Source organism: Sander vitreus, chromosome 11, assembly GCF_031162955.1.
Source record: "Sander vitreus isolate 19-12246 chromosome 11, sanVit1, whole genome shotgun sequence".
In the NCBI taxonomy this organism is placed as follows: Eukaryota; Metazoa; Chordata; class Actinopteri; order Perciformes; family Percidae; genus Sander; species Sander vitreus.
In genome coordinates, this window is record NC_135865.1 from 19,787,691 (window position 1) to 19,812,978 (window position 25,288).

At 41.1% G+C, this 25,288-nt stretch overlaps 1 protein-coding gene across 1 annotated transcript in view; it reads right to left on the bottom strand.

Annotated features, from left to right (window-relative positions):
• mgat4a (alpha-1,3-mannosyl-glycoprotein 4-beta-N-acetylglucosaminyltransferase A) overlaps positions 1-25,288 on the bottom strand; it is a 37,397-nt gene that overhangs the window by 8,907 nt on the left and 3,202 nt on the right. The window contains exons 2-7 of the mRNA XM_078262194.1: positions 9,026-9,193; positions 8,075-8,215; positions 2,455-2,588; positions 2,286-2,332; positions 2,061-2,174; positions 990-1,065 (exon numbers count right to left, since the gene is read on the bottom strand). Of these exons, the coding sequence (XP_078118320.1) occupies positions 990-1,065; positions 2,061-2,174; positions 2,286-2,332; positions 2,455-2,588; positions 8,075-8,215; positions 9,026-9,193 (680 nt within the window). The remainder of the gene's footprint in view (positions 1-989; positions 1,066-2,060; positions 2,175-2,285; positions 2,333-2,454; positions 2,589-8,074; positions 8,216-9,025; positions 9,194-25,288) is intronic.

Consider the following 25,288-nt stretch of genomic DNA (forward strand, 5'->3'; position numbering starts at 1 on the left):
AGTTGGGGTTTAATGTTGATGGAGAGGGTGAGAGACACGAAGGAGACTACTCCACTGGCGTTTTTCCATTACATGGTACCTGCTCGACTCTACTCGGCTCAACCGCGGTGCCCCGTCCTCCATTTTCTATTGCAGATTTAGAACCGCCTCATGCCTGAGAAGAGCGTAGCTGGTCGTCATAGCGACGCCGGAGGAAACTGCCGTGACCTAACGCGACACACACACACAGAACGTCGGAGGTGTGTTGTTTTTGACTCTCGGCATGTGGCTGTTGCAGCCAGAAGACAAATGTTTCAAAAGAAGCTGGAGGCAGCAAAAAAACCACCGCTGGCTAAACTATTTAAAAATGACCTGTTAGCAGGTACCAGGGACTTTTTTTCGTAATGGAAAACCAAAAAAGGCGAGTAGAGTCGAGGCTAGTCGAGCAGGTGCCATGTAATGGAAAAATACATCCATACATCCACTCAAGGACAACACTCTAAACTGAGCTAAGAAACACTCGCTACACCAAACTAGAGTAGCAGTAGATATCAGACAGGCAATACCTCTTCCCTTCAGGTGAGAGCATAGAATGGAAATGACATACCCCACAGAAAGATGGATGATTAACAACACAGTGAAACTAAACCGTCAATGGCTAACGTTAGCGTTAACATTCATACAAACGCTCCCAAATTGGATGCCTAGTTTAGCCAAGAGGACAGATAAGAGCTTTAGAAGTCTAAGAGGATTAGGCTAAGAATAAGTGAAACTGGCTCAGGTCTGATGAAAACAACACTGGCTCTGATGAATGACTGCAACAACATGCATTTGCTTCAGTACTTACCATGTTTTAAATTTGGTATGACATGCTCCAACCAAAAAGCAAACAAGTGTTTGCCTAATAACAGGCTTTCACGCTGACACATTATATGTAACTGTCTACAGAGCCCTTCTTAAAATGCACTCCAACAAGTTGCTATGGGAAAATGTATTGTATTTGTGTATACCTGGACATAATAAACTCCTTTGCTCACAGCATACATCATGAGGAAGGAATAGTCCAGATTTTGCTTGGTTCGCCATCTAAACAAAGAAGAAATCATCAGCACATAATAAACCGTACACAATAATACACACATGAAAAGCAAAATCATCTTACTGTATTTTAAGTTACCCTCTGGGATAGACACACTGCTTCACATGCAAAAAGATCAATTGTGAAAATCAGGTATTCCCAGGTACACTGTGAACAACAGACTACTGAAAAATGTATAAACCAGTGCTGTCCCACTAATTGTTTGATCTGACTGATCTGCCATTATTGCAGTCTGACTTGTGGCTGTTTACCACAGGCTGCAGATGTTTGTGATGCTTCCAGAGGGGCAGGTGTGGAAGGTGGCGCGCGCACACAATTCGGGTAATCAGACACCATAAATATGAGGGCATGGATGCACGTGCACTTAAACTCAGCCAAGTAGTTGAGTGTTTCTGCTGCTTCAGCGGTGAGGGAATGTAATAAGCCTTTTTCTATCCCATTCACTTAGTTACACACACACACACAACAGTTTTATACCCTGGTCCATGTAGAACAAGACGCTAACTGTTCAGATTTAGCTCACAAACACCCACAACATAACACATACTCGGGCCTGAAGGCTATGATCAGAGTACAAACTGTAAGTAGTTGGCAAAAACTGCATCATTAACACATTTCTAATGTTAGCCAACTATAAAGAGAAGATAAGTACAGAGGATAATAAGAGGGAGCACTACAGAGAAAAAGAGATAGAGGGTGCTGCTGCTGATGACCTTGATCAGACTTTGAGAAATGCCTGTGGAATACTAAGTACCTCAGCAGCCGACCTAAAAGCTCTTGCTTGCTCCCTGCCTACCACTTTCCCCCTGACTCATCCTTTACTTTTTCTGCAATCCTCATCACAGCTCTCCTGCATTTCATTTCTCTCAGGGCTGGTTTCTTCATGATTACAGTCATGATTTCTATCATATTTTCCCTAATTGAATGTCAGAGCAGTACACGCACAGGTAACACAGATGTCTTGGCTATGTGAGTTGCTTACTTGACTCTCTCTTTGGAGTCTCCAAAAGTCTCTTTGAGGTTGGTGAGTTCGGGGTAATAGGCGGCTGGTGGGGAGATCACCTCCAGCAAGCCTGAACTCAGCTCTGTAGAAAACCTGAAGAAAGAAGGCGATGTTGAAAGTGTGACACATGCAATTTTCTCACTTACAGTATACAATATTTCCACCTTTTTGCGCATCTGTTAAGAAGCAGAGAAGTGTACTCACTCTTTCTCCAGGCCAGCAACCACGCTGTGAACATAGTCCACGTCAGTCTGCAGAGACAAAACAAGGAAGACACATTAGACCCACAGACCTATTTTAAATTTATCATTTTTAAATTAATTGTGCAGAAGCACCATGCTTTGACTGTTACTGTATGAAGATGACATCTCACCTCCCCAACGAAGACAATAATGACACAGTCAAGTTTCTCCTCTGGTGACAGCTTGTCTATTAGCGAATGCAGCGTCTCTGACAGATAAGACTTCACCTTCCGCTTCACTGTAGGGATCCCCATCACCATGGTGACTGAGAAGAAGAAGTGTGAAGTGAGAATAGAAAGTGCCGAAGGCTGCTGGGGGTGGGGTTTTAATCAAGTGGTTCCAAAACCATATAATCTTCGCTTGTTAGACAATGACTAATTACACTGGCCTAAATCCACAAGAACAGAAATTCATGGCCAGACTGACAGATGGCAGTGGGAAGGATGACTGATGGAGGTAGTTTGGAACGCATCTGCACTACCATGCTGCATGTCATTAAAGATAAGTGTATTTAAACTACAATCTTACACAATGTGTAACTTGAGTAAAGAGTCACTGAATCACCACGTAGAGGCAACAATGTTTGGACTTTAGACAGAGGTAACAAATATTTATCATAGCTTGAATTTACTCAACATCATTGTGTATGCCAAGCGTAGCTAAATTTGTTCATGAGAGCTAAGCTAAGTCAACGAAGCCAGACGGGCCAACACCGACAGCAATGAGAAAAAGAAACTAGAGATCTTATTACTGATTAACGTGTAATGTTTTTCATTACTTGATGTAAAATGTATTGATAAAAACATCAAAAAGGTTATGCCTATTGTGTCGGGCTAATAGTCCAGAAAAACAGCAAATCCCACATTGTGAGAAGCCAGAAACTGCTGATGTGTTTTCCTTGATACCAAACAATTACTCAATCAATCAATCTAATTAATTTTGTCAATCAACTAAGCGATTGATGGCGTCAGCAAAACCCACTGATCGCAAATATGAAGCTGACAATCATCTCTGAGCTAGGAAAGGTCACAAGTAGGAGCAGATGTTACATTCAGCTGAGGATAGGCTGATGAAGGGAGACAACAGTAAGACATGGAAAGAGCGGAAAAGAGAGTGGCTATTGTCATCTCCCTGTCGCTTGGTGGTGGTTGTGACTTAACAGACTGCCTCTTCATTAGTGTGGAGAGCTCCCCACAACAGACTGTACATAACACCAGTTCATTTTACTCTTTAAGACACAATGATCACTCTCACTAGGGAAAGAGAGAGTGAGGGAATAAGAGAGCAAAGAGCGTACAGCAATTCCACACTGGTGTGACAGCAAATGCCAAGATGAAGTTATCAGGCTGGTTATCTGACACAGAATCAGTGTTTTCTTCACACTAAGGAAAATAAGTCAAAACAGCAGCATGACATTGCCTATTAGCCTCTGTGTGTTTCATGTTTAGCTTTCTCTTGCTCTATGCATGGTGTACTTGCCTTTTACTTAATCCAAAACCTAGGTTCATATACTACAGAAGGCCGTTTAGCATAATATTTTGCATAAAATGTACAAGGCATTTCCAGAAAAAAAGAAAACAAGGTTAAGTGTTGTATTAGTGTGTGTGCAGTTTAAAAGGGAGACCATGCTGACTGAACGGATGTGGGGGCACAAGGGGCCTCAACAACAAACTTAAGGTGCAGAATGTGAGAGAGTGAGCAGCACAGTGGACTGGAGAAAGGGTACAGAGTGATCTGTGCAGCGTAGAAAATCTGTCCCAGTTTTGCTTTGTGTTTCTCACACCGAGCTCCGTGTCATATAGCGACACCCACCAACACCAAGAAAGTAGGTCGAGGATGAAAGGAGAATGTGGGAGGAAGGAAAGGAGACAGAGAGTGACAGAATAAGGGAGGGTGGCAGACAGTGAATGAGTGATAATGCATGCAAGTGCAGCGTGAGCAGGACCAACTCCATGACTGCCCCTCCCTGTGTCCCTTGATCAGCCTGGATGCTTCACTCTGCCATCCTTTCATGTCAAAAACAGCTAAACAATCTACATTTATGTCCACTTCTCTGTCACATCAGTGAAAAGACCTGATTTGACATGCCTTACACATAACACAGCTGGTATTCGGCTGTGGTTGTTATGTTCAGCAAATTGGCGCTTGATTGTTTGCTTAAACGTAGCCTGAAAAATAACTATGTAAGAGTAACAGTACATGTTAAATAAATGAAATTAAACACAAAGTGTGGTCTTAGTGGCATATGTATATGGATTATATTTGGAGTTTGTTTTCTTTTTGTTTGAAGGAGTCTAACCCACACTCACATTCCTGAACTTATAACTAATCAAAGCTTGAGCAACTATCTGTGTGTCCCTGAGGCTATACATTATACAGGGAATACAACCTTAATACTGAGAATAACATATCTAGATTATAGATAGATAACCTTGTTTGTATCTATCTACAGTAACATATCTTTGCTTTTGATATTACATGAAATAATTAAAAAAGAAGCCTTTTTCTCATAAGGAGTGTGGATGCTATATTAAAAAAAAAAAAAACTGAAGCTTTTTTAAAACTTCTAAGCTTTCAAGGTCTTACAAAGCATGAGGGACACTGTGTGTGTGTGTGTGTGTGTGTGTGTGTGTGTGTGTGTGTGTGTGTGTGTATATAATCCATAAACTGAGTAAATCACCTATTTAAAATCCTTTCATTTGTGTAAAAAAATGGCCACGTTTATCACACTCTAAATGTTTAGTATCATGTTACTTAAGTGGTTCGTTCAATACATTGAATCTCTTATTCAATTTAGGTTGTATTGGTTCTGCTTGTGTGCCATTTAATGCTGCACAAAACAGCTTCACTAATGAAAAGAAGAAATTCCCAATATTTCTTTTAAAAAAACATGATCAACGGCACAAACTTCACAGCCGGGGAAATCAGTGATGGTTGAAAGCTTTGGCTCATGTTTGCCGATGCATTTTAGTCAAAAATGTTTGCACGAAGGGTGAGGCTTGATATCCAAGGTACAAGATTGTAGCACAGTCCTGTGTTACTGAAACAGGGTTTATTGGTTTATAAGGGGGTATGAGTGTGTTGAAAACCTACAGAATTGAATTAGTTTCAGATATTGTTGATTAGATTAATGAACTGAGATCACAACTTCTGCCGGCAGAATCAAAAGGTTTCCATGCCATATGTTGAAGTTACTTCTGAAAGTGTACAAGCAATTATGTCGGAGGCACGAAATATAATACCAGTCAAGCAAAGAAAGAAGCAACAAAATATGCAAATGTAGAAATCATGTTACTGTCAATTTACGCCTCTTTTACACAGAAGCAAAAAAACACATTAGTTTTTGCATTCAGTTGCATTATACCAAATACAACTGGCAGCGCAATTGGCAGCAGTGAGTGGGATGCTGGCGAGGTGTCACTGCACTAGCAACTTCTACTGGTTAGTTGGGACACCTGTACGGAGAGCGTGGGATATGGGAAAGACTGGGCGAACTTTCACATGCGGCCCTTGTAGTGAGGTTCAGACACATGACTGTTACACTCTCCTCAGGCCAACAGAAGAGTCAGCAGCGACTGTAGCACAAGGAATTACAAATTGGGGAGGAAAAAAACAGAGCCTCAACTGTAGCTTGTAACATGTTTAATAGCTGGTCCTTGTAAACACATGTTGCTGTTGCTTGGCAACAAAATAAGTACTGACTGTTTGTAAAAGGGCACAAGTTGGCATGCTGGTGGCTTGCTTAAGGCCATATGTGTGTTTGGAACAAGCAAGGCTGCATTTACAATAATGCTCTTTTGTTAGTTCCAGTCTAAAAGGGGCGCCAGTCAGGCCCTACTCCAACCATTTCAGACTCAGAGATTCTCTGAACCATTTCTTAACGTAACCCTTGTTCAATTCAAAGTGAGAGGATGTCCTAATTTGCACAGCTATAAATATCTCAATGTCAGATATGCTCAGATCAGCATAAAAACAAGTGGAAAGTAAATGAAAGATACAGAGGTGGACAAAGAAGAACAATGAGCAATAGAAAAAAAGGGAGGCCAAAGGCACTATTGCCAGTGGCTAATCAAGTATGTCATGGGGCATGTATGGGTGGATGTAGGGACAAAACTTCACCCGCCGCTGCAGAGAAACACAATCACTTCCCAGTAGCAGTACCTCCTGCTTGGTTGTGCATTCCAGTGAACACAACTGATAGTGTTTTAGGGTGGGAAGCTGGTGATAACAAAGCAGCAGACAGCGACGATCGATCAGTGGCTAGACATTCTCTAGAGAAGAGCAAAAAGAGTCTTAAAAAAGGTAACAAATACCTGCCCACCTATCATAAAACCAGACAGACGGGCAATGGCTAAGAGATGGCAATGATAGGCCTTGCATTTTTCCTTGTTTCCTGGGGGAATACCTGCACTCTTTGATCAAACAGGCTACAGGCCAGGGAAAAGAAACTCCCATTATTCTTTTATCTATCCCTTCTTCCTTTCCTTTAATTTGTCTGGGGCCTCTGTTCTTCCTCTAGGTCATTGTCATTAGGAATGTGGAAACACCACTTGAGCTGTTCTGCCCCAAAACCCGCACCCCCAATTCACTCCAACTATCACACTCATGCCGCGTTCTATTTACCTCGCAACTTGGTTTTAACGAGGTCAAAGTCGTAAACACGCCCCCTGACCTCGGATTTATGAGCTCGGAACTCGTACAACCTCACAGTAGCCCGAGTTCAAAATCCAACATGGCTGCCCCCTGTATCAACAGTTGTGAAAAGCTGCAATAACAAAGTTATAAGCACTTCTGTCTTATTTGTGTCACTAAATCAGTCGTTCACACAGGCATGTTCAACTTCTATCTGTGGACATGTTGTTACGCTGTTTGCATGCACAAAAAACGGCGTAATGCATTGTTATCAACTGGTATTGCTAACAATAGCTAACCAGGCTAGAGCTAATGAAAACAATGAAAATCCGACTTTTAAACAGAACGCATTCAACTCGGGTATGACGTCATTCCCAGCTCCGGCTTCCGAGTTCCAAGGTAAATAGAACGCGGCATCAAATTAGTAATCTTGGTATAGGAGAGGTCACATGCTGAATGCTTCTGTTGGAGGGGTGAAAGGAAGAAACATTCAAAAATAAAAATGGGGTTGCTAAAAATAGGAGTTATTAGAAAAGACTGAAAAAGGAGAGAAATAATCCATATGAAAGAGGAGCCAATGGGAGACAGCAGTGTTGACAGGACATGTTGCAACTTTCTTTGTAAAGCACTTTTCAAAACATTACAGTGCACCTCTCAGGTTCAAAAAAAGAGAGCACAACAGACAAGCAATTGAACACAAAGTGCAAGTGCATGTCATAAATATAAAGTAGGATAGAGATGTGAAAGCAAAAGGGAAATCCCTGTTCGATCAAGCTAAGAGGTAGGATACATACCTTGTTAAGTAAATAGGGAATTACACTGTGCATACACTATACTTATCTTCTTCAGAATGATCCTATTGCAAAGCTCAGTCACCAACTGAAAACTAGTTGAGACTTAATTCTCTCCCTGATTGTAATGCGGATCTCTGGAGGTTTTACTGTGTTTGTGTAGCATGCATATTCTGGAGAAAAACCCTCATTAATCAGGGAAGTTACTGTTGTACTGAATGTGCTGTGTGTGTGTGTGTGTGTGTGTGTGTGTGTGTGTGTGTGTGTGTGTGTGTGTGTGTGTGTGTGTGTGTGTGTGTGTGTGTGTGTGTGTGTGTACGCTTCTCACCTCCTGTGCGGCCGAGACCAACCTGCACGGCAGGGTGCAGGCTGCCCTCATTGTCGAGAAGGTGAGGCAGGTGGTGGTAGATATTTGGCACCTGGAGAGGTTTCCTATTTGCGAGCTCCTTCAGGAGTTTCTGTGTCTCATCTGAAAGCAGGCACACATAGAAAACTTTTCTCACTTTCATTAAATGATGACAGGAGTATAATTATGCTGACTTTTAAAGCACCAGCTGTTAATTTGCTCTGGTAGAACTGATGCTATCACTACAGGATGAATAAAACATTTAACTATACACAGCAGGAAATCAGACTTCTTTACGAGAATATGAATACTTAATGGCTGCAGCACCCTGTCTACGCTTGTGACTTATAGCATACTGCATGGTTTACAGATGAATACTGTATTTCCCTTATGCAGGGCTCTTGATGTTTTGTACTAGTCCACTGCTGCCAATAATAAGACAAAATCATATAATCTAATCGAGTTTTCATTTTCCATTTGTCTGTGTGCATGATGTATGAGTAAATTAAAATCTAAAAATGTTTGAAAAGCATAACTGCCAGAAGAGGAATTCAAATTAAACTAAATTGAAATATAATTTTCAGAAGCATAACACTGCTATTAGGATAATAAAACTGAATATGAAATGGACTTTTCATTTAAAAATTGGCAGACAATGTGCAACGTAAGCTTAGAAACAAAATTTCAAACTAGACTTTTACATTCTTATTTGAATTGTGTTCTATGCCAAGCAGTGAAATGGTATCGTGATTGTGAGTGTGTTTTTGATTTTAACCTATGCAACAGGTGATGCAGAGCCAGTACAAGAGGGAATGCTCGATCTATGCTACGACATCTGCTGCGCAAAGATGACTGCAAAACCTTAATGTTTCCTTAACAGTGTAAAAGGTCGGTTGGAGTTAATGAGTCTTCAGATGTGAACGTGTCAGTTACCTGAGAAGTTTGTGAGAGCATCTTTGCTGCTGTTAGTCTCGGCGATGGCGCGTCTGAACTGCTCGAGAATGTTGTTGAGCTCAGACGAGCGCTGCAGCGTCCTGTGCTCGGCCACACGAAGGCGTTCTTTCAAGGCATGGAACTCCCGCTGGTATGCTATCAGCTTCTCTATAAGACAGAAATTTGCAAAAGGTGTGCATTAGCAGCGTAACATAAAGTTCCAGATTTTGAAAATAAAACTTTTAGCTCATAGGGGCTGGGTTCAGCCACAAAGTAAAAACATTTAGACAGACTAGGCAGATTCAACACTTGTTTTTGTTTTTTAAATCTCTAAACTACTGCAGTACCATATAATGTTATCATTGACAATGATACAGCACTCAGGAGCAGCTATTTATTGGCAATTCCAGCAACGTGTTTCTTTTTACTGGAAATTACTTGGTGGTGTATGTTTACTGCGAATATGTGAGGAAACGTTATCAGGAAACAGAAGTTTAGTGGTTGGAGTAGGAGTTTGAAAGTAGAGGCTGTGAAATTCTATGAAAAAGGGAGTAGCTGTGGTCTGTTGGTGGGCTAAGATTATGAAAGTTTCATATAAGATAGATACAGCACAGTGAGTCAGTCTTAGGGTAAGCTGCATATCTTACTTTACTTGTTGAAGTTTTTGTGTTGGGTTTCTTTTCTAATTTAGTATTTGTATTGCTTTGGTGTTGTATAAGTACTACTGTATAAGTAATACATTTATTAATTAAATTATTTATTATGTTTGGAGATGATTAGAAATGGAGATGGTTTTAAGCCAAGAAAGCACATTTGTGGTTGTGTCAGTGACACACTTATAAAGCAAGTCTTAAGGTAGTTACAGACCAACCAGACGGCCGACCCTTGGCAGAAAAGGCAGTTGGACTGATCAGTCTCCCTGAGTTGGTAAAAAAAAAAGTGCCTCGGAACACACCAAAGCGACAAGACGTAATACGTCTCCATAACAGCAGGCGGCGCTAATCTGTATTGTCGCCCAAAAATTAAAACCGGCAGCTGATTGGACGAACGCATCACGTGGGTTTGTTTTCTCCAGAAATTCAAAGCCAGACTGTCATGGCGGCTTCTTCAGAATACAATCTCATATTGTACTAAAACAGTTAAAAACATTTTAAGCGAGAAATAGGCCATGCAGTTGCTGAATCTGTCTTCATTTCAGATCGACAAAGGTCAGTTTAAAAGGTTTTCGTCTGATTTTGAGAGGCATAGTCACACTCATTCCGCTCCCCGTTTCCGGGTGAGTCCCGACTGCCCTGTCTCCAACTGAACACGTCAGGTCGGCCAAAACGAAGGCCGACAGCTCCTTGGACGGACGACGGCACGGAACACACCGAACAGACTCGAGTCACCGACCTCGCCAGACTGTCCAACGGCCGATTATCGGCCCGGTGTGTAGCTGCCTTTAGTGTCAATATTAGCAGAGAAGACTTGCTTTTGTTCCAAAATCCATGAGGGAGAGTACAAAGAACATCTCAGGTGTATATCTGTGTGTGTGTGTGTGTGTGTGTGTGTGTGTGTGTGTGTGTGTGTGTGTGTGTGTGTGTGTGTGTGTGTTAGGTGGGGTTGTGGTTTTGGCCAGTCTCTGATCTTCCTCAGCAGGTAGATGTATTGTTCCCTTTCAGAGAGCCCTTTACTACAACAAAACCCACACTCCCTTAATCTTCCCCTCTCCATCACTCTCTCTCTCTGACTGAGCTATTGTCCATCCACTCTGCCCTAGCCCCTCTTTTGCACAGAACCATGCTTTTTCCCCCCTAAATGTTGATCTCTAAGACACACAGACAGATGCTGTCATTTGGCCCAAAACTTCATGAAAAGGGCAGCATCAAACTAAAAACAGACTTTCATCTTCACATCAGTCCTTTGATTGTAGGACTCCGGGCCTGTTGAGATGAAACCACACCTGTAATCCCACTGTTCAAAGAAACAAAGACACACAGAGCACTACAGGAACAGAAACAAGAAGTAGGTAAGGTTTCTAGTATGTATCCCTTGTACAGATGTAAGGTGTTGAAACTGTAGGTATTTTGCATGTATTGAACAATATCACATTCTCTTTCTAAGAAGTGCCTCTCCCATTACCTGAGCAGCGTGTTAATGCAGAGTTTGTTGGGCAGTGTTTACATAAGTCTCTTGACATTTTAGTTAAGTCACTCTTGATATGCTTTCATTACCGTAACACAAAAGCTGACCATGACATGGTATACAGCCACTGGATGACTGAATATGCATAATGCATGCATTAAACAATTACCTGAGGTCTGGATGTTTATACAATCTCATTATTCTTCTCTGCTCTCTAGAACCATGAGTTGTGGGGGCAGGGCTAAGTGGCTATGCTCTACCTCAGAGCTTAACAACCTCTCCTCTCCTTCCTTCTGTTTGCATCCAACCTCTGTCTCATCCCTTCCTCCCAATTTTATACTCAAGGTTTTTAGTGTCCTATATGAGTAACTTTCTACACAATCTGCACATCCATCCTGGCGTATGCTTTTGTTTTTTCTCTGTACCCTCGTCTTCTGTGGTATTTTGCCTTGACGTGCCAACCTTGATTCCTCTGCTCTGGTTATATGATTTATTAATGAGAAACGTGGGAGAAATGGGGAGTTGTATATATAATGGGGGTTCAAACTGCCTTTAGAATGAATAGACTCAAGGCCACACGCACGCACGCAAATATAAGACTAAAATGAGCTGATCAGCATGGGTTAAAGCCAGAAAACAGGGCACCTGGGTAGCTCACCTGGTAGAGCGGGCACCCATACAATATAGAGGTTTACTCCTCGACGCAGCGGCTGCGGGTTCGACTCAGACCTGTGGCCCTTTGCTGCATGTCTTTCCCCTTCGCTCCCCTTTCAAGTCTAAACTGTCCTATACAAATAAAAAAAATCTCTTAAAAAAGAAATCCAGAAAGTGCGTTTTTAAAGAAATGAAAACGATAAAGTCACGGCCTCTATTGCAAAAACAATCGACATATTTGACAAATACTTGTTCTGGTACTGCAACTTGATAGCAAAACTGACACACGCAAATTTTTTCAACCAAATGTGCTGAATTCAGTAACTAAAAAAAGTTGAACATAAATGAGAAACTAAATAAATCTCCGTCCACACAAGCATTTAGGCTCCATATCAGAAATGATCTCTGTCCATATTAACACGTCTGACAACGCATATCATGACCATTCGCATACACTGAGCATGCACATGCCGGTGTAAACATGAAACAGATTGTCTAATGTTACTGGGGTTGACAGTCATGAATGTATAAGTTAAAACTACAGAAACTATTTTGGAGAAAGAACAACAATGGCAAAAGACCCGAGATTTATGTGTCGTAGCTTCCAAAGGGCCCAGTTTCTGCCCGTCCAGACTACAATGCAACAGAGTTTTTAAACTTAAACGGGGTCAGCAGTGTTTCCAAATGTCTCAGTTTTAGGGCCTCGGAAACACCTCAGTAGTGTGGCCGCTTAAACGTAGAAAAAGATATTCGTTTTAAAAACATTGTGCGGATGTAGCCTTCGAACAGATGTGTCTGAAGACTCCTTAAAACATAGCAAGAAGCTTGTATTTGGTAACATCTAGGGCTGTGTATTGGCAAGAATCTGGCGATACGTATCACCATACATATATACATACACGATTCAATATATTTCAATACTGTGCGTAAGGCGATATATTGGGATTTTTTTAAAGTATAATTTTAGAAAAACATATTTAAAAAAAGACAACAAATTTAAATAATTTTTAAATACACTTAATACTTATATAATAACATAATACTTATTTATTCCAGCATCCTTTGCACTATGCGCCATAATTAAAATAATAATTTATCACAAAAATGATTTACTCCTGCACACTTTGCACTCTTCATTGCACTACTGCCTCAACCTGTCTATATTGTTTGTTTTTGTTTGAGTAAGCACATTGTGAGCAATGTATAATCCAAAGCAAAATTCCTCGTATGTGTCCTCATATCTGGCAAATAAAGCTGATTCTGATTCTTGATTCACATCCTTGTTGTTGTACTTGTTATGGCATGGTGCTTACGCACATTGACCTCAGTAATAGTGATACAAAAAATCTAAAGACAATGGATGGATGTCTAAGCTTGGCTACATAGATCTTCAAACTACCATCTTCTGAACTTCACAAGAGAGAACAAGGATGATCTTAGTGCTGAGAAATACTTTACAGAAATCCAACCCTGAACTCACCAGGGTGTTGAGTTTTATTAGTCAATGCATTAGCTCCGTGGTTCCCAACCTTTTTTCCTTGGCGTCCCGCCTACTTATGTCTAAGAAAAGCTGAGCCCCCCCCTCCGAAACCAAAGTTGAGGTAACTCTCGAGATAGAGCCTTACTTTCTTATTTGATACAGAGGAGTAATCAGCACTTTTACATTTCTCCGCTATGTTTCATTCATAAAATAGTGATGCCGTGGCGGCAGGAAAAACAGGTTAAGAGGTCCCGGAGGTTTGGCCTACCAAGTAGCCTGCCTACAATTTTAAGCGAGAACAAAAATATATAGTTTTTATACAGACTTTTGTATACATTATATATTCTAGTGTATTATCATAATTTGTTGCAAATATTTTTATTTTTTTACCTCAACCTCAAACCAGATAAAGACTTGCGCACCCCCTGTTATCTTTGCCACCCCCCTGAGGGGTCCCCGGGCCCCAGGTTGGGAACCACTGCATTAGCTCATCAAAAGCCCTCACAGTGATCTTGTCCTTGACCCCGCTCTCCCTTGCTGATGCATGCTGCTGACTGCAGGTTCATGAGTGCTGATAAGGGACTTGTGCAGTTTATGTTTGCATGAGTGAGAGAGTTGCAGCACATAATATGCAGGTGTCCTTATTAAAGCAAAATTTCACTTTTTCCAGCACATTTTCACTTTGAAATACACAACTGCCCATTTAACAATACATCACAAATAACGTCTGAACAAATAACCAGGAAGTACATACATACAGTGTATGCTGACTAAAAAAACTGTTCTTGTACAGTTTGTCTACTTAATTTGCTGACCTGGTCTACTGTATTCAAAACATTTAGTTTTTAGATGAAAAAAGAAATTAAACCTCATCTATGTGTTTAGATGGTGTTTGTTCTTAATTACTTTAAAATGTTTAAAGATTTTGAAGATCTTTTATTAGATGTTCTGAGTTAATGTTAACTTTAACTCTTAGTTCTTCCTTCTTTTAGTGCACCCTATTAAACTTTGAATCAGGCACTTTGCCAGAAGTCACATTTATCAAAAAAGACTTGACTTGACAGACTGTCTCCGTGTACTGACAGTAAGCCAATTTACCTCAAAAGCACTTTAGCTTTTACTCACATTAGACTGTTAAATCAGCAACCTCAACAAATGTAACAATCCTTAAACATGTTAGGGTTGAAAAACGCAGCAGCACAAGTATCAGTCCTAATGACCTCAGCATCACAAGAATTAGAGAGTGACTATGCAAGGTGTGATTTCTGTTTTTGTTTATTTTTGTTTTTCTCGAGATCGCAGAGGGTGGGGGAGGGTTTTTGTTCTTGTTCAATTGTATTTGTATGTTCTGTATGTTCTAAATATAAAAAAAATAAAATAAAAAAAATAAATACATTTTAGGGTTGCTGAAAAGATGCCATGTCATTAAGCCTTTTCTTATCGACTTGCAGCTACAGATTCCACCTGCCAGACATAGGAGTAAGATGCACATGACTGCAAAACATGTCCATATGCATTATGCATGTATGAAGACCCTCAAGTGATGCACCTGCTAGCCACATGCTTCTACACTGCAGCTGCTATGTGCAACACAAAACATTTAACTAGGCAGTTATCTACCAAGTGGGGCAGCTGGTGCAAAACATGAACTTGAGATGAATAGGATTAAAAACAGGAATAGTTCTAACATGTTGGATCTAATAGTACACAGATGCCCCACCAATAGTCTAGATAATGCCAGGATAAAGCCCGACATCTGGAGCATCCCTCTACTTCTGCTCTGTGTGTTGCTGTTCTCAAAATCTGTTCGCTTTGAAAACAACTTCGAAACAACAACAACAAACCTCGAGCTAGCATTTGAAGAAAATTTGGACCGTGCAATAAGGCAGGCCTGCTTGGTTGTTTTGGTGAATGAGACAGGGATTGTAAAGATTTACAAAGAATATGTTTACTGCATTTACTATCTAACTGGGACGTTTGCTCATTTATATAAATAAATTAGCTAAATTTAAATAAATAATGCATGGTTCTGCTGCACTGCTAGCAAAGTTTGTAACTACAAAAGGGGGGCCCTGCAGAGAAGGTTTGGAAACCACTGCTATGGACGAAGTACACATGGCAATACACTGGTAAGAGAAAATTATGTTTAACCATGAATATAGCTATATTAAATAGCTCACATTACTGTATTGTGTGAACAGTTAACTTAATAATATTTTTTGAGGCGTTTTCTTTTGCGGGGTGCGAATGTTCCACCAAAACAAGTTCCTTCGCGAGACCATTTTGCAGAGCCACCGCCGCTGCGTCCGGAGCTTAGCGCCACCCAAGACGATTGTGATTGGTTTAAAGTGCCCATATTATACATAATTGTATTTTAAGGTTGTACCAGAATAGGTTTCCATGGTTTCATTTTCAAAAAACACCATATTTTTGTTGTACTGCACAGCTCTCTCTCACTGCTGCAGATCCTCTTTTCACCAGAGGCCTGTACTACGAAGCGAGATTTGGCGTTAACGAGCTAACTTCAGGTTCAACCCAGGGTTTTCTGTACTACGAAGGTGGATCACTTGTGATCGGGTTCAATCGCCGTGGTAACTTATGCTGAACGCCTGACCTGGTCGGGAGCAGGTTAAGTTGGAGATCAGAGATCAACCGGTGTAAAAGCACCGCCTACTGACCAATCAATACTCGATTGATAACGGCGTCACCGTTCTTAGAAGATCAGGCGGAGCTCGATGCGCAGAGAGAGAGGGAGAGAGGGGTGCGCACATAAAAGTTAAAACATTTAGAGACCGACAACCCCGTTAGCATTCCCTGATGTGTATATTTATGAAATATATAGATTGTAATGGGAGGGAATTACATATTGGGTGTGTTGCCAATGCGCAGTTCAATCAGTTTGAATTTTGTTTTTATATATTTTATTTGCTCTCACGATGGCTTCCCACTGCCAGAGTTGCAACTGAAATACTAGGCTAAAGCAACGACAGTTTATGGAAAGTGCACAAGTGTAATTATGGTCAGATCTTGGTCCTGACTGATGGGGAAGTGATATTAATAAGCGTTGTGATTTACGCATCTACAGCGTTGGCTATTTTTTTGCCAGCTTTCCTTCCTGTTTTAGGAAGCAGCGACTGTATTGCGTTTTGCCTGCAAAACCGTGTCTGTGTTATTCATATTTATGTGGAATTATAATTTCGTCTTCTTATGTAAAATATGCTGCTCCGGTAGATGTTTGCGATTGGTCGTGCTGTGCAAACACCGCCTCTTTTATGTGAACGCGCACGGCGCTGGATTGGAACTAGTTGATAACCAGCGTCATGATATAGCTTATGCGGGACCGCGGGTGTTAGGTTAGGTGAAGCTGGGTAACTGAAAGAAATCCAGGATCCATGTTGATCTTGCTTCGTAGTACAGGCCTCTGGTCTCTGTTTTAGCTACAGAGTGAGACCTCTTTTCTTCTTCTGTACCATCTTTGATTGCACTCGCACATGCGCAGTAGCTCAGATGTAGATCATGTCAGCTAGCTAGCTCCATAGACAGTAAAAGAAAGGCTGTTTCTCCAACTTCGGTCAGTTACAAGGCAGGATTAGCTGGGAGACTTCTAAATGAGGGTGCACATATAAGTAGTTCTTTTGTAGATTATGGTGAACTTGCTACGAGCTAACGGTTGCGGTTAGCCAGCTCGTTTCGGCTAAAATCGAGCGGTTCAAAATCGGCACGGCTTGTGACGTCACAAGCCGTGCCGATTTTGAACCGCTCACCCGGAGACTGAAGGTAGGACACATTCAGAAACTGCATCTCACTCAGAACAGCATGGATGGATTTTTTTCAAAGTTTGTATGCGTGTGGAAGCACTAGAGACACAAAATAACACCCCAAATCCCAGAACAAGTGTTTTTTTCCATAATATGGGCACTTTAAAGAAATGCAAACAACCCAGAGTGTTTTTTTCTCCTATACTAGAATGCACGTGTGGTGTAGCCAGACCTTACTCCACAGCGCTGTGGAGATCTGGCAATGCAAGACTACCTCACTATTAATCTAACATGACTTATGGAGTCAACATAAGTACACCTAATGTTATACGCCTTTTTGACCACAGTCTTATGAAGAATATTACTGTACTGTGATAATCACTGGATGTGTTACCTTTAAATGATACTAGTTAATACAAGTTCCATTTTTTGGGTCAACAGTCTTACTCACTGGGTATGTATCATGCAACACTTATCTTCACACAAAGAGAAGAAAACAAGCACACCAACACACATAAATGATCTTGCACACACAGAGTAGTAGTATTGATTTTTGGGATATTTTCCGGAGGAGAAGTGGAAGTCGATCCATGAGTAGGCGAGTGATACTCCCTGAACGGTTCTGTGTAGTTTTCAGAAAGAGAAAATGCACACCTTTATCTCATTCTGTCCTTTTTTTTTCACAATACACCACAACCCTTTCACCTCGCCTTTAAAATAAAAGTGAAAGGGTTGTGGTGTCAAAAAGGGAAGGAGTATCAGAATAAGCCGGACCAATATGTGCACTCTTTGCACATTTCCAACTCAGATTCTTGATTTTTAATCCTAACTATTGTTTCTTCTGACCTACACCCACTCTTCTTCCTTTACTGTGCTGTAAGTCATAATAAGCTCATGCAGCCTGCTGTGTCTTTTTAACCCCATTTCATTTTTGACTCTTGGGCCTACTTGAATAGAAAATAAAAATTAAACACACGCCATTTCCACCTGGTATTAAAATCTAATCTGAGTGATCCAATCACAAGTAGACAGCTCTAAGTATAGAAGGAAATGTACCCAGGATGCATTGAGATCCAATCACTTGGACCACATTCGGAGGTAGTTTAGGCCACATGTACTCTCGCTTTGCCAGACCTCTCTCCACAGCGCTGTGGAGAGGGGTCTGGCTAGTCCACACGGCATTTCTGGATAGGAGAAAAACATGTTCTGGTTTATTGGCATTTCTTTAAACCAATCACAATCGTCTTGGGCGGCTCTATGCGTCGGACGCAATAACAGTGCCTCTGCAAAACAGCCTCGGGATGAACTTGTTTTGGTGGAACGTGCTAGTTCAAAGTTTGTGCAACAGAAAACTCAGACTCGACAGATGGTCTAGCTAGCTAACTGGATTTACCCTGCAGAGATCAGAGGAGCAGTTAACCATAGTCCTCAAAAATCCACCGGAGTTTAGAATGCCGACACAAAGAAAGCGGAATGTGAGGGACATCTGGCCGAAAATGAGGGACATCTGGTGGATCTTCCGGCAGCACCAGAGCAATCCCCTAAATTAATCGTCGTCAATATAGACTAGACCACATTCTTTTAGCAGTGTGTACGCGTATGTGTCCTGGGCCACATTGAGGACCGCCTACTAAACTGTGAGTGGAACTACGTACTCATTCAGAGTATTTCTCATGTCACAGAAACCACTGAGAGTGAATCGTGTGTTTTGGATGTTATTATCATACTGTCGGTTGTGTGTCACTGTTTTTGTTCCTGTGCTTCCTGCTCTTATATCCCCCGCTGTTTAGAGTTCTGTGCCCCGGGGTTGCGTGGAAAAGGCAGCAGGCAGTATACAATATCCTTATTTTTAGTTTCAAAATACGAAATCCCTGAATTCACAAATATGTAGGATCTTACTAAACATAAGCATCATCTGCTGTTGCAAATTACACAGCGCTGTAGTAAGCTGGCAAATCTGAGTGGTCAAAGCAGCAGCTGTCCAACGGTGGAACAGTTTCATTTCCTAGAAATTCTTCACCAGGAAGGTTCCATGTTATTATGAAGCAGCAGTAAGTTAACACGAGTCCTTTGAGCACCCGTGTCACACACACACACACACACACACACAGCGGGAAAGTGGTCACTCAAGACACATTTGGAGTTGCACGATATTGACAAAACGTGATATTGCGATATTGATTATGAATATTGCGATATCAATATTAAACTCTTTTTTTTGGAAACTCACTTTCAGGGATGTCACCAATCAATTGTATAATGATATCCATAGAGTCCACTACAAAAACAAATTTAAGAGCTGAGAGTCCATTTACTGATTAGTAGAGTGACAAAAAATAATCGATTTTGATAATCCTCTAATATGTTCAGTCATTTTTTTAAGCACAAATATCAAACATTTACCATTTCTAGCTTGTCAAATGTGAGGATTTGATGCTTTTACTTATCAATATGATAGAAAACTGAATATCTTTGAGTTGGGGAAAAAAATGTGCAAGCTGAAAATGTAACCTTCGGCTCTGGGAAATTATAATAAGCGTCTTGAACTACATTCTGTCATTTTATAAGCAAAACCATTATTAAGTTAATCACGATAATAGCTGACGCATAGGTAATAAAAATAGTATTTGAAGCTCTTACTATTTTCTGTCATAATTGACCAAAAACTAATATATCTAAATTCAACTGATATTTACTTTATTTTGCCCTTAAATTAAAATCTAAAGCCATATCTGCATGGCCACTAGGATTCACATGATGAAAATGTTGTCGTCATCTCCCAGAATCAGTGAGGTTCTGTGTTCTGAGTTTTTTGTCAATTAAAAGCTCATCACCTTGAGCACAGCGGTCATGATGCTTGTAGGTAGAAATGTTCCGATACCAGTATCAGTATCTGCCTAAAACGCTGGTATCGGGAAGTACTGGAGTTTATGCACCGATCCGATACCATGTAATAAAGCCCTAAAGAAAATCTACGTTAAAGTAGTTTATTTATGTTCTTTTTCCGTTATAACTGACTGTCAAACTGGATAATAACAGAAAGTTCTGGGGCGTTCATCGTTTGTGTTTGTTCATGTTTCACAAAGAGTTTAACCTGAGCCAGGCCGACAACAAAGATATAGAAATCATATCACATCCATACATACAGGGATAGTAGTATACAGTTGTTAAAACATAATAAAATATATGACACACTGGTATCGGATCGGTACGCAAAAAATGGTATCGGACCATCTCTACTTGTAGGTATGCAAGAACACATCCACAGCGACAAACTAATGTGTACAAGCCGGTCCTTGTATAAACAGCAAGCTTATGTCACAGATTAAATCAACAGAGAGCAGTTAGAGCCCAAACAATCACCATCTCTCCTCCCCGACACTGAGGAGAAATTGTGTGCCCTCTGGGAATTCTGTCCAGAAAAAAAGCAGGAACATGCATAAATGAATGAATGAATAGCAGTGTGGGACACAGGAAGTGAACAGAAGCACGAGGAGGGAAACACGATGATTGTTAACTCGCCAACGGCTGAAGATGCCTGTTCCTGTTTGGACAGGCTGTCTGGGTTAAAGGGAAGTGTGTGTGTGTGTGTGTGTGTGTGTGTGTGTGTGTGTGTGTGTGTGTGTGTGACTGACTAATACCCCTTCACTCTGACATTCTAGTTCTGCTTTGGATGCCGTCAAGCGGGATCTCCGATCGTAATCAGTCCTTCACTGACCAATCAGCATTCATTAGCAGAATGCTAGCGTGTTATGGGCAACAACGACTCAACCTGTAAGAAATCGAAAAAAGACACAAGTACTCGTTCATTCAACTTTTGACCTATAATCCATAAACTTGCAGAAACTACAATCAAATCTGAGATTTCTCAACGACAATCAGGCGAAAGAGACACATTTAGCCGTCTAGCTCCATAGAGTCCCATTCATTTAGCACTGGACCACGATCACCCCCAGTGGAACTCTGGTGGAACTGCAACCAAATTCAGTACAATGGGGCTGAATAGGGAGTGGAACGGCTTTCCGTAGATGGGCTTTGGAATTGCGCACGACCTGAGTCGCTAACAGCCGGGGCGGAACATATTATGTGATTGGTTGGAAATTACAATGGGGCAGTCTCCACAGGTCCCCGCACACTTTATGACGTACATTTGTTTTCACCATAGACTGTATAAAACTAGGATGTTCACAGGCAGATCAACAACAGCAGAGCGGAGCGCTTCAGTTAATTTCCAAACAGTCCGCTGGCAGTGAGTGCCCGGATGTTCCCTAGTCTGCCTTTTGCAGAGCGGTAGCCGTAGTGGAGTTTTACAGGCAAAACTTCCTGTAAAAACCCAGCGTAGAACGTAAACGTATGAAAATAAGTTTTGTTTAATTCTCTTCGCACCGTCGCTCTTACTCCCTCTCTCCGACACCCGTCTGTAGACTGCAGTTCAGTGTGGCTGCTGCGGTAGCGCAAATCTCTCTCTGTCTTTTTTAAAAATAAGTCGTAAAGCCGACATCAAAGCCCAACTTCACTTTTAATGAAAGTAGAGTTGGGCCGATTTCCAGTTTCAGCAGTCCGGTTTACGAGGCTAAACTGGTTTGAATTCATGCTAGCCGGTTGAACCGGCAATTGGCACTTATGTCACCTTCTGGCAAATTAAAAAGTAGCTGACATTAGCAACCTGTGGCGACAGCGTCACGGCACTAAATACTACTTGTATTGCAAGCAGTGTTGGGCGGTAGCGTTATTAGTTTAACTACTTCTAAAAGTGTTGCTGTTTCTAAGTCAAATAGCTTTTCAGTGGCTTAAGTTTAGGGATGTCACGAGAACCGATACTTCGGTACCAAAATTCTGAAACGTGCCAGTACTCATTTTCCCAGGTACCGGGGGATGCAATCCTTCCGGACCTGACGGGGACAGTATATATGCCTAATGTTAAAAATGTTCTAGACTGCCGCTAAATGCTGAAGAAGAACACTGACCAGCACGGAAAAACAGTGAATAGCCGCTCATCTCCCTGTACGGCTTGACCGCATTCAGCTTCTGGCTTTACCGTACATCTACGGCGGCAGCTTTCATGACTTCACCTGGAACTCACAAACAGCAAGTTAGTCTATTTCTCTCTGCTGTTGTCTATCACAACCTAACGTGTGCTCTGATAGCGCTTGTTTTAACGGACCTCTATAACATTAACTTTAACCAGCCCGGTTCTTTGTGAAAAACGACAACAGCAGAGAGAAACAGACGTAACTACTGTTACTGTTAGTCCCGGGTGAACTCATGAAAGACGGTACCGTACGCTGGCTGTGTGGTGATGCCAGGCTTCAAAGCAACGGGCTGTGGGGTCCAGAAGACTGACGTTTTCGTTTTTGTAAATCACGCTCTTCTTGCCCCCTCCACTCCACACCATAACAGAAAGTTGAAACAAAAAGAAAACACTGAAAGAAGAGTGACATGACCCTGCCCGCCCCCCCAATATTTAAATAAAGGAATTAATGTTTAATGTAATGTAAAGTATTATTATTATCATTTTATTTTTTACACACACCATGGTATCGACTTTAGTATCGAGTATCGTGTACTTTTGTTGGTATCGGTACCGAATACTAGATTTTTTGTATCGTGACATCCCTAGTTAAGTTAACTTTTATTGATCAAGTCGCGCGGTAGCGTCCACGCAAGCTAACGTACATTTCCTCGAGCATTCTGAAGCCCAAGCACGGAGCTCTCTGCTGCGGTCTGAAATAAAACTGCTGAGTATCACTGGTGCCAAACACAGACGTGTATCATTACATGAATGTATAAAAAAAATTAAAAATGATGCAGGTTAAAACTACAGAAAAATAACTTATCCCACAGTCTCACTGCCTTGTTAGCACTCTCATCCATTCTCTCCATCATACAGCCCACCTCAGGCTTCTCATCCGCTCTCTTTTAAGATTTGGCCTTTCTACTCTCTTCCTCCTTCCAGGCCACTTAGGAGTTGTCTGGCAGACTGTCCTACTTCACAGTACACACCACCCCACCCACCCCCCCCCCCACACACACACACACACACACACACACAAATAAACCATGTATCTGGCCTAACACCTTCCTTATCTGCTGGCTCATTTGCCCTCGCCACTGCAATTACTTGTGCTATTTTTGGCCCATTGTGTTAGGAATGATGTGATGATTGAAGAAAGCCATGCCTTTAAAACACAGAGGAAGGGGAATGCATGCATGGTTTCAAGGAAGGAAAGGAGGAAGTCATATTTGCAAAAAAAACTCCCAGAAAATCTCAGCAAATCTGTTGAAACAGCTGCTGAATCTTAGAGCCACCTGAAACCAGGGCAGAAAATCACAGAGAAAGCAATAATACACTCACAACTATAGTGATATGAAAATACAAACAAGCATATCACTCGTGTTAATTGTGTTTTCATACTACAGTGTTAATTTTCTTAACAGAGATGTTATTCTGTTTCCTGCCCAGGGACTACAGATGTATCTTATAGCTAACTCTGATAAAGTTAAGAAGCTCTGCACTGTCCCTGTCAAATAAACAAATAAACTAGAATTACCGCCTTGTTGCAAACATCCATGACATAATATATGAATTTCATAAAAGTTGGCGCCTGGGTAGCTCACCTGTTAGAGCATGCGCCCATATGCAAAGACTCGATCCGATCGAGTCCTCGATGCAGCAGCTGCGGGTTAGGTTCAGACCTGCAGCCCTTTGCTGCATCTCATTCCCCTTCTCTCTCCCCTTTCAAGTCTAAGCTGTTGTATCAACAATAAAGGCCTAAAAATGCCACACACAAAACATCTTTAAAAAAATAAAATAAAAATGCTTCCCCCACACACACACACACACACACACATCTTCAACCCGGCACACAAGACAAATACAATCACCACAGTTTCAAGATTAGTGCCACCAATTCAGTATCCAACCAAATGTCTTCCCTTCTGTTAAATTGAGTGACTCTAAATATGCCTGATGGAGAAAGAAAGTACATTTAAAGAGGGAAAATAATGTTTAAAGCAACTTGTAGTGGCATAATGGTAGTATACAGTAGCACCATTATCTTCACATTAGGTTGATAAACTATAGCCAATGCATGTTTGCTGTGTCACCAGCAGTGTACTTTATTATCAGGAAGCAGTTCTTGTACACTGTATACTCTTTATCATGCTTGTTTGTCCCAACATATCGCAAAAGAATTATCACACTATATTGCTACATAAACTCTTTGTCCCACCCTCATCTCTAACCCAATACACTACATTATTGTTCATATCTATCCGGTATTAACAACAATATAGTTAAGGGCTATTTGAGATATAACCAGGGAGATACCAGATAGCAGTCTCTCACTGGGAGTCGAGGCGGACTCTGACAGAAGTACACATTCTGGAGAGTCATTTAACATGGAGTGTTTGGACAGCTGACTGGCACGGCTCTCACTCACAGCAGTCAAGTGACCAACACAATGCTGTCTGAAGCAGAGAGTTAGGCAAAAAAAATGTAAATAAAAATGTTGCCCAAGATTACCTCTCCACCCCAATAGTCTCCCAAACAACAATCTTATAAACTGCAATGACTGAATCATACAACACAGTCAAGAGCCTAAATGTAAACTTGTTTTGCAACTACTGGAACAGGTTTTGAAATTTTCCAAACCCACACTGGGCAGCAGCAAGAGAATAAGCCATCTATAACCACAGGGAGAAAAGATATGGCACATAAAAGAGCCTTATATGTATATAAAAAAAAAAAGCTGTATTCAAACAGCTCATGTTAAGAGAGTAAACAATACAAGCACAGAGAGTCGAGGAGCCAGTGCAATACAAGGTAGAGTCAATGAATGTTGTACGTACCCTGGGGTTAATACTGAAATATAAGATAAAGATAGACTAATAAATATTTAGGTCCAGGCAATCTCAAAGTTGACAATATCGCATTTTATTTCGGACCTTTGAAAGAAGCTAGGATACTTAGTTAGCGTTACATTTGATCTTTGTCACATAAAGAAATAAAACAGCCCAGTGTTGTGTACAAATAATGCAACTTTTCAGCAAACAATGAGAGCTATTTGTGTCAGTGGCCTTACAAAAACTAATGCTTCCCAGAGTTTATGGTATAAATCACTACTCTAGCTTTCACTAAAAGGCCAAAAAGAGATCTTCATTACTGCTCACACACCCTGTTTATCCCCAGAACATGAACATTTGACATATTTTGTAGTCCAAACTGTAATGAACCTCTGAATAAAC